General features: G+C 39.1%; 1 protein-coding gene across 3 annotated transcripts in view; it reads left to right on the top strand.

Moving 5' to 3' along the window:
* Positions 1–9796, top strand: part of LOC121920234 (uncharacterized protein C5orf47 homolog) — a 31107-nt gene extending 21311 nt beyond the window's left edge. For all 3 annotated transcript variants that reach the window (XM_042447312.1, XM_042447311.1, XM_042447314.1), the window contains 2 exons: positions 3815–3864; positions 5918–9796. In XM_042447312.1, the coding sequence (XP_042303246.1) occupies positions 3815–3864; positions 5918–5944 (77 nt within the window). In that variant the 3' untranslated portion in view covers positions 5945–9796. The remainder of the gene's footprint in view (positions 1–3814; positions 3865–5917) is intronic.
* The last annotated feature ends 807 nt before the right edge of the window (positions 9797–10603 follow it).

The raw sequence follows: 10603 nt of genomic DNA, 5'->3' as shown, positions 1-10603 counted from the left end.
TTTGGAGTGAAGTTGAATTAGGGGGGAAAACCCCCCATAGATTCTCCCTAGAAGTAGCTGTATGTCATCAGGACTGCCAGCACCAGGTTCAGGGTGAATACGGCATTTTTCACCAGTGTAGACAAGTCCAAGAATATGATGGTTTCCCGAAAGCCAGAAAAGTCTAGCAAATGTTCTGAGTAAACTAAACATGTTACAAGTTCACTGAATTTGAGGAATAAATTGATCTCAGCTTGCAGAGATGATGTGTCAGATTCAGATTCTGATTATGAAGAAGATTGCACTTTCTCTGAAGATGCCAGCCACAGATGCTGGCGAAACGTCAGAAAGAAACTCGGCTAGAACGTGGCCACATAGCCCAAAAAAACCCACAAAAAACTATTGCACTTTCTGACTGGGACAGTGCTGATCCCTTAGACATGGAAGTTTTAACTGAAAGTGGAAAAGCTATGCTCTTTTAGGCAAAATACTTTAAAGACCTTTTAAAAAAACACCTTGCCCAAAAAACCCCCATTGTTGATCTTTATTTTTGGCCCAAAACAGATGGGCAAAAAGGTCTGCTGTCAGGCTGCGTTGGGGGCATGATGTTTAGACAATGCATGCCCTAAATGTAGCCTGAAGCCACCCCAATGCCGCCTCAACCTGGAAGAGCGGACCTGAAAAGGAGCAGGAAAGAATGTTCCTTTTCAGAGGTTGGTAGGAAACAGTGGTGATGGGCCAGATTGGGGCTATGTGCATGCGATTGCCGCGGCGCAGGGGTGAGCAACACTGGGGTGGCCCCAATCCACCATTTTGGGGCAGTCTGTTTTGCCCCTTAGACTCTGATCAGAGTTTAACTAAGAAAATTAAAGAAATGGTAAAGTAGCAGCAGTATTACAGAAAACTCCATCTCACACAGTTCAGTTACTAATGCCAGAAATATTTAAGGATTTAATTGAGTATGAACGTCTCAGAAAGCTAAAAGATTGATTGGTTACAATAAAAAAATTATACACATATGGAAAAAACCCCCACAATGATCCAGTTATGAGTTCCATTGCTTGATGGTCCTGTGTCTTCCTTGGGCTCTCATGCTGTTCTCCCTCAGGAAGGAGACACAGCATTGAAGGATATGGATGATGCTGCACTTAGGAAATCATATGAGGCAGCAGCATTATCCATCAGGGTGTCAGTAGCTATATCAGTGTTTGCAAGACCAGGAATGCTGTGGGTACTGGAGGTATTGGAGTCAGAAGAGATTTCTGCACATATACTTCAGTGTGCATTAAACAAATTGGATAGAGTATTGCAGTTTGTAGCTGATTGTGTTACAGTATTCACAGCCAGATCAGTAATAGCGATGACAATGGACCATTATGGTTAAAACATTGGGAGGCTAACCAGAAATCTAGGGTCAATTTGATAAATACTTCGTTTAAAGGAAAACTTCTGTTTGCTGAAAAGGCTTTAGAGGAAGCTTTGATAAAGGGGAAAGAGAAGAAGCAGGTGTTGCCAACTATCCAGAGGAGAAATACAGACAGAAGATATTTTAGAAGTGATAACTATTCCTTTTGAGAAAGAAGAGTTTTTTTTCAATCACAGAGAGAGTATAGAGGCTTTAATTCACAATGAAATAAATCCAGGTTCAATTTTGATGTAAAGAAAATACTGGCAGGAGGAAGATTGCTTCTTTTCAGTCATGTTTGGAACTTAACAACAACAAACAAATGGGTTCTCCAGGTAGTTTCAAAAGGATACAATATTCAGTTTTGAAAAAGACCAAAAGGGAGGTATCTTGTTTCTCTGGTTCCAAAAACACAATAAAAAGAGAAATAGTCCAACGGGAAATAAAACATTTGCTGCACATGGGAGCCATAGAACATATGCCTTACAACCAGAAGTTTCAGAGCATTTATGCTTCTTTTTTCATGGTGGCTGATCACAATCGGGGTTACATACTGGTTCTGGATCTGAAATACCTCAATGGAGTTGCTCAATACTGTAAACTTAAGATAGAGATCATACAGAAAATTTGGAATTGAGAGATTTTTTCCTTTTAATAAATTTGAATGAGGCCTGTTTGCATGATCCCGTGGATCCAAAGTTTAGTAAATGTCTAAGGTTCAGTTTCAATAGTCAGCATTATCAGTTCAAGGCTGGTAATCTTCAGTTCCTGTTTGGGTCAGCATCAGTTCCCAGGGTATTCATAAAGGTGTTGCTCCCAATAGTGGCTTCAGGGAGCTCAGGTTCTGTTATTGGTTTTGCAGTGGCCTCACAGACTGTGGTTTCCTCTCCTGAAAAGCATGTGGGTAGAGGGACAACGTTGCCTACTTCAAAAGACAAACCTGCTATTGCAGGGACCAATTTGTCATTCCAGTCCTTATTGAAATCTAACTGTTTGGAGGTTGAGCAGATAGACTTGCTGCAACAAGGATATTCAGCCTTCATGACAGAAACAGTTTTAGCACCCAGAAGGCAGTCAACTACCTGCATTTATGAGACTACTTGGAAAGAATTTCAGAGGTGGCGCTCACACCAGACATTACACAAATAAGGGATATATTGGCTTTTGTTGAAAATGGCATATCGAAAGGACTCAGACCAAATATAATGAAAAATCAAGTAGACTCCCAGTCATTCATTTTATTGGTGAAGACAAAGCCTTTTTCAGCTCACACATATATTTAAGAGGTTTCTAAGAGGTGCAACTTTGCAAGTTCCACTTACTGTTCATAGATTTCAAACTTAGGATCTGAATTTGGTGTCAAATGCATTGAGGAAACCATATTTTGAACCTCTTAAAGAGGCTTCTTTGAGACTGCTGTCTTTCAAGTAGAATTTTTGTTGCAGTAACTTCAGCTGGTAGTGTTTTAGAACTAGCATCATTATCAATCAATCCAGCTGTCTGCAAGTTTGAGAGGATAAAATTGTCACTAATAATAGACCTTTCTTTCACCCCTAAGATTCTGTCTGAGAGATCTGGGATTCAGTCACTAGAGATACAAACATTCTGTCCAAATCCAGTTCATCTACTGGAAAAGATATGACATTTCCTGGATGTGAGAAAAGGGGTAAATATTTACATACACGGAACAAAGCCACCTATTGGTCTGGAGCACTTTTGTTTTCTTTCACCCAAGGACATTGGGCTATAGAGCAAGAAAGCAAATGCTGTCTAGGTAGATAAAAAGCTGCATATACCGGTACTTGTGTTGTGACTAGGCAAAAATACCAAAGCCTTAGCAGGTCTATGCACATTCCATAAGATCTGTGGTGACAACTGTAGCATTCAGAGCTGGAGTTGTTGAAGTTGTGTAAAGCTGATGGAAAGAGCTATCAACTTTCATTAGACATTATAAGATAGACAGATTTCAATTAAGACAGGTAGCGATCAGAGATCTGTTCTTCAACCACTTGTGGAAGAGTAAAGCAGCATTTCTATCCTAGAGGTGGAGCTTGGGTATGCACCGCTTGTTGTGGATTGGTCCTTCAGTCAGCCTGAGAATGAATGGTTGCTGTGAATGATCATTCTAGGAGGCCTGAAGGACCAATCCACTCCCATTCAGGGATTGTGAAAAAAAGAAAAATAACACCTCCTTCAACTTCTTTCTGTTGTTTGTTTCTATACTATTTAGCGAGGAAGGGTATGTAATTAATCTGAAGGGGAGGTAAGAGCAAATAGCTTAAATGAAATTGGAATGCTGTCTCAATTTGCTGGTGCCAAGAAATAGCCCATTTGTAGAATGCTCCGTCATAGAATAAGAATGCTCCCCATAAAATAATCACTCACATTCAGTGTCAACCACTCATTCTCTCTCCTGAAATTCTTCCACAGGTAGGGATATAAATGAGAATGCAGTCAATGGAGCTTCATGCATTGATACAGTAAGTAAAACAACTCTGAGTCCATGACAAAACAAGGATATGAAATTATCATAATGATAGGCATAGCACTATACTGGTGTTTCCCAGTTTTGTTCATGTAATGGGATGCTACACCTTGACCACTAGCAGGTCCCTTTTAGAATTGGTCTTTGTGGCACTGCTATCATATGGTCAAGTATCACCAGTTGGAGATATAGAAGCTTGTCGGGCAGTGTTGAGTGGGGACAATTTTAGCTGGTCCAAGTTGAAAGGGAAAGGTTAGCCTCCCTAGACCTGCCAACCCCAATTCCCGCCCCCCCCCCCCTGAAACTGCTGGCTACTCCCCATCTCCTTTTTTAAGAAACAAGCCCAAACTACCTATTTATCATAAGGTAACACTTGATTTTGATTTCCAGGATTGGTGAAAGCAGTTAATTAGGGGACTTCTGTCTGAAGCAACCCCCCTTTTTTTAGATGAATGAGTTTAATGTACAAGGTGTAAGCTAAAATTTTAGAGAAAGTTATATATAGGTCATCCAGTTAGTGATAGCAGTGGTAGCATTCATGATGCACATCATTTTTCTGGCACAGAGATGTTGATTCTCCAGTAATGTTCCTTCAGAGTTTGTTGAACAGCAGGGTGATTGTCAAGGCTCTGTTGAAATTCTATGAGTTTAAATGGTTGCTCCATCATCAGTTTATCTCAGATATAGTAGAGATATTTTTGATGGTATGTTTTCCCCCCCACAAAAATTTCCCTAAGAGGTTTTGCATATTAGTTGAAAAATACATAAGAATTTGAAGATATGTTGTTTAATGTATTTCAGCTCTTTGGTCTACTGCCAGTTGGAGACTTGTTAACTCAACCACTTTCTTGACTGATATTTTACAGCTGCAAGACCTAAATATTCTCATATACTACCATATCAATATTCTGAACAAAAACAGAGATGTGGGTAAATTCCAAGAAATAAATTTGTTGGATGGTCACAAGATCCAATAAAGTGTAGTTTGTGCTCATACCATTTAATGGCAGGAAAATATTTCTAGAAGAGCCAATCTTTAACATGATGAAATCTAGGAAATGGAAAGAATACAAATCCTATTGCACACCTAAGCTGTGGATATGTCCCATCTTGTTCTTTCTTCTTTAATTTGTTCTTTATTACGATTTCTCCAAGAATCATCATAAGAGCAGATGATTGACCGAGTACAACAGCCTCCTATTCATTTATTCATTTTATCCTACTGAGTACTCCATTAGTACAGAAACCCAGTCTGTGGGCACTAGAGAGTTAGCTGGCTGCATTGGAAAGCAGACCTCTTCTAGTTTTTCCAAGACATTTTAACCCTATAATTCTGCTGTGCTCATCCATCTTTATAAATGTGCCTCTATGTGAAAAGCATGATGATGCAGCGTACTATAATTATATCTCTTCTTTTACCATGCAGACCAAATATGAAGGCGGTGGGAATATAACTGGTGGGAAAAACTTCCCATCTTATGCCAAGCTGCTGTTAAAGGAAATGGAACAATGCTGTTCTACAAATGGGTTTCATGATAAATAGGCCATGGTTTGTGCAAATTTCAGAAAATAAATAATTATGATTTCTTCCATCTACTAGATAACATTCACCTGTTGAAAAAAAGCTGACTTAGATAAACTCATCATCTAATATACATAGGTATACTGTACATGTTTGTGTCTTATCTTTTCTGTAAGGAAAGTATAAACCTCCTCTCTGCTGCAGTAGTAATGGAAATCTGGGCCTGTAATTAATTAAGTGAATGAGAACCTGACATGCTTCAAAGTGACAGATTTAGCACCATGTCTAGCTTGGCTAGATAAACTGATCTTTAAAAACTAGCTTCACACAACCCTAGTCTCATGTTTAAAGCACCATGGTTTTCATATATACAATCATATGTATACATACACAAAATGGCATAGAATGGAAGAACTTTTCAAATCAGCGAAATTGAAAGAAAAATCTAGGTCTTTAATATGCTATATAAATTTGCTTATAGTAAGCAAGACATTTATAACCATGTTTTTCCATCTTTTTCTATTAGGATGAAGCCATTTTTGGATGGGTGTAAGAAATAGAGCAATGAGAAAATGCAGCTTTACTATGACGAGTGTTATTATTATATTGTTTTTGTTCCTATTGTTATTTTGTAATACGCTAACCAAGAGAAGCAGATTGTTGACATGAAAGGGACTTGTCTTGTGCAAGTTATGTGGAACATAATCTTATTTTTCACTTTTAGTGCTATTATAGCATCATTTTAATGCTAGTTTTATTAAAATGTATAATCATAGATATTCTTTTAAATCCTGAGTAAGCATTGCACATTGCTGCTATTTGCTTTAACTGCTTAAGACAGTATGAATTTACCACAATCAGTTATTTTAGTGTTGATAGTTCCATGAAGTAAATATACAATCCTAAAGCATTTGCATCTGTAAACTTATTCTCTGAAAGTGGTATACCTGACTCTTTGTATGATATGTGAAAATACAAGGTTTGCTGTTGCTGTTTGCCATCAAGTCAAATTCAGTTTATGGAAACTCTATGAATGAGAGATCAATAAGGTCCCCAGTCATCAATTACCCTATTAAGATCTGGAAAGCTCAGGGTCCAGGCTTCCTTGATTGAATCAGTCCCCCTGTCATGTGGTCTTTCTCTTCTATTCATTTCCACTTTACCAAGCGTTATTGTCTTATCCATTAAGTCATAGTATGTCATATGTCCAAAGTACAACAGCCTCTGTTTAGTCATTTTGGCTTCAAGTGACAGTTCAGGATTGATCTGATCTAAGAACCATTCTTTTGTCTTTTTAGCAATCCATGTTATCCACAGAACCCATCTGCAGTGCCACGTTGCAAATGAGTTTATTTTATTCCTGTCAGTTTTCTTCTCTGTCCAGCTCTCTCCCTTGCCCTCTCCCCCTCCTCCCTCTCTCTCCATATACATATATACATACAGTACATCTATGACAAATACAAGGTGCTCATAATCAAAGTATGAAGATGATGAATTCAAAATTCAATGTCAGTCTTTTAGGGTGCAAATAGGAGCTGTTTAAATGAATGTGGCCTATTGGGAGTTAGAGGGAGTGTCCACTTTTTTCAGTGTTCACTCACCTAAAATAGCTCTCCTGCATTCCCTCAGTCCTACAAGCAATTGCCTGGAAACACCAGCAAGCATATCATCCAAGAGTTGTACAGTTTCTAATGCTTCAAAGAAAATAAGACTGTTTTAGAAAACTGTCACATCCTAATTGTTCATTTTCAGATGCAACAAAACAAAACAAAACAACAACAACAAAAAACCCCATTTCCCCTGCTCCAAGATATAGTACAAAATATATGTAGACATCATATCCATGTCTAGCTCTACATTATAGCTTCATGATACTGAGAATGTTATGAATTTATCCCTGAACCTGATTGTTTCCAAGAATTCTTGGTTTTACAGATACCAGCACTAATTGAGCACAGTTTATCATATTAATTCCAGATTTTTGAATGGTTGAGCTTACATTTGAAGGGTACTGGCCAGTGTCATTACTGTTAGGGATTGTATCTCTACAATGCATGCTGTAAAGGTAGTTAAAGGAGATATGTCTGGTAAATATCCCAACTTTGATTTTTCACTATAAATAGGCAACCCTGTGTACATTTACGTTAGCAAGCCCTGCTGAATAAATTAGGTCCATTTAGACTGTGAGAAGATCTTGAGTGATTTGTCAGCTTTTTTGTGAATATGATACCTACAGTGGTCAGCTGCTTGCCAAAAGTGAAATATATTTTTAAAATGTGTTCAAGAGAATGACAGTCCCTTTCTTCTTAACCAAATCCACTCTTTCCTGAAAGGGGTGAGTACATATATACTTCTCTAATGTGATTCACTTCAATAGAAGGAGCAGACCAAGCTGCCCTCAATGAATGTGGAAATGTGTGTACATGAATTCTATCTGCAAATCACAATTCATTTTGGGCTCTGAATTGGGACCATAATCAGTGTCTTTTACAACTAGGATGTTTTACTCCCTGTCCAACGCAATAATTCACACCATTTAACAGCCAGCTGTAAAGAATTTGCTCTATAGTCTGCAAATAAAATTGCTCAGATTCATTCTGTCTTGTACTGTATAGTTGCTGCAGATCCAGTGTTTATGACTCAGGGCTCAGTTTGTCCAGGTAAAATAATGCTTTACCATTTTTGCAGCCCAAGGATGAGCATAGGGGTCTTGGAGAGATGAGAGCCATCACATGTTTTCCAGTGCCTTGTCCTGCTTGGCTTATTAAACAGGTCAGAGAAGGACTGGCCAGGTGGGTAAAAGAATCCCAACATGCCCAAAGGAGACAGTTGGAGTTTAACACATGGGAGGAATTTCTCTTAATTTTGAATGAAAAGAAAGTGGGGCCAGAACACATTCATGTGAATTTGCTCGTTAATTTACATGAATTCAAATTGCATTCAAACTGACTTCCCATTGCCCGAAAATAGCTTGCCATTGCCCAAAATTGTGTGTGGTAGTCTATAACGCAATAACGTGAAACCCCATGAGTGCGCTCGGGGTTTCCTTGTCTGATAAATTCCAGTTGTTAAGAACTCTTCCCTGTGCTGTCTAACTCATCAGCCACTCTCCAATATTGCATTTTGAGGAAAGGTACTGGAATATATATTGGCCTCTCTTCTCCAGGGGTTCCTGTATGAGACACATTATCTAAATCTATTCATATTGACCTCAGGCCTTTTTATGGGACAGAGACAACTTTGATAGCCTTGGTGGATAACCTACACCAGGAACTGAGCAGGAGGAATGTTTTCCTTTTTGGTTCTACTGGGCCTTTTGGTGGCCTTGAGTGCCATTAGCCATAGTATCCTTCAGGGCTGACTTGCTGGGATGGGACATAGAAGCAATGTTTTACAATGGCTCTGTTCTTTTCTAAATGGGAAAGCCCAGAAGGTGGAGCTGGGAGATTCCTGCCCAACTCCTGCCGAGTCCCCCAGAGTTCTGTTTTGTCCTCCATACTATTTCATATATATTTGAGAGAAGCTGTCTGGAATTTTGGGATTATGTGTCACTGATATGCTGGTGACACTCAGCTCTATCTCCCCTTTCCAACTAATGCCAAGAAAATTGTTTCCATAACCTGCTGCCTGGCATCTGTAATAGACAGGATGAATGAAAACAAGTTGACTGGTCAACTAAAGGCAGATCAGGCAATTGAGATTCAGCATGTGTTGGATGGGATTGCACTTCCCTTGAAGAAACTGATTTGCAGTTTGGGTGTCCTCCTAGACTCAACCTTCAACTTGGAGGTCCAGATTTCAGTGATGGTCAAGAGTACATTTGCACAGTTAAGGCTGGTGTGCCTGGTGGATCTGATCTGGCTACAATGAGACATTCCTTAGTCACATCTCATCTGGATTACTGTGATGTGCTCTACATGGGACTACCTTTGAAAGAGGTTCAGAATCTTTAGCCAGCGCAAATTGCCAAAACAGGATTTTTAACTTGGGCTCACCACAGGGAGCACATAGCTTCCATGTTGCAATGATTCCACTAGCTGCTGCTTTATTTCTCAGGACAGTTTAAAGTGCTGGTAATGGCTTAAAGGTCTGGTATAGTTTTGTCCCCAGCTATCTGAAGGACTGTGTTTTTGGGAAAGGCCCTTCTCTAAGTCCTATCACTTTCCCATGTGTGGTTGGTAGGAACAAGGAACATCCCAAGGGATGCTCCCAGACTTTGGAATTTTTTTTCCTGGGAAGGCTAGGATGGATCTTTCCTTGCTGTCCTTCTGCTGAAAAGTGAAAACTGTTTTATTCCGATAGGCTTTTAGAAACTTACTGCCATGAGGCTTTTAATAAGATGTTATTTTGTAGGTTTTCACTTTCTGTTTTTTTAATGAATTTTTAAAATGGTTTTAATTCTATAGATTGCTTAATTGCATTTTAAAATAACATATAGACATGCATGCATATATATATACAGTGCTCCCTCGGGTTACGAAATTAATTCGTTCCGCGGCCGCTTTCGTAACCCGAAAAGCCTTCGTAAGCCGAAATGCCATAGGCGCTAATGGGAAAAAGCCGTGATTTTGTGCGAAAAAGCCGAAAAAAGCACCAAAAAATTTTTCGTAACCCGAAAAAACATTCGTAACCCGGAACAATTATTTCCTATGGGATTTTTTCGTATCCCGGAAATTTCGTAACCTGGGTACAGTGGTACCCCGGGATACGAATTACCCAGCTTACGAATTTTTCGGGATACGAAAAAATCCCATAGGGATTTATTGTTTCGGCTTACGAAGGTTTTTTCGGGTTACGAAAAAACCTCGGCGCTATTTTCCGCCACCGGAGGGCAGCAGAGAGCTATTTTTTCCATTAGCGCCTATGGCAATTCAGGTTACGAAGGTTTTTCGGGTTACGAAATTAGCCGCGGAACGAATTAATTTCGTAACCCGAGGTACCACTGTATTTCGTATCCCGAGGTACCACTGTATGTATATATATATATATATATATATATGGATCTTGTAGCACTTTTCAGACTAACCGAAAGAGAGAAGTTAGTAGTGTGAGCTTTTGTAGACTGCAGCCTACTTCCTCAGATGAATCCCCATGCATCTACTGACATTCTTGTATGTATTGTAATCTGTATGGCTTTTAATATTCAAGAATCTCTTCTTTTTATTTAATGCCTCTTATAATGTATTCATTGTTATAATGATTGCAGAAATGT

The sequence above is a fragment of the Sceloporus undulatus genome, chromosome 2 (assembly GCF_019175285.1).
Source record: "Sceloporus undulatus isolate JIND9_A2432 ecotype Alabama chromosome 2, SceUnd_v1.1, whole genome shotgun sequence".
Classification (NCBI taxonomy): Eukaryota; Metazoa; Chordata; class Lepidosauria; order Squamata; family Phrynosomatidae; genus Sceloporus; species Sceloporus undulatus.
Note: the sequence above shows the minus strand (reverse complement) of the source record. Positions and strands in the feature narration are given on the sequence as shown.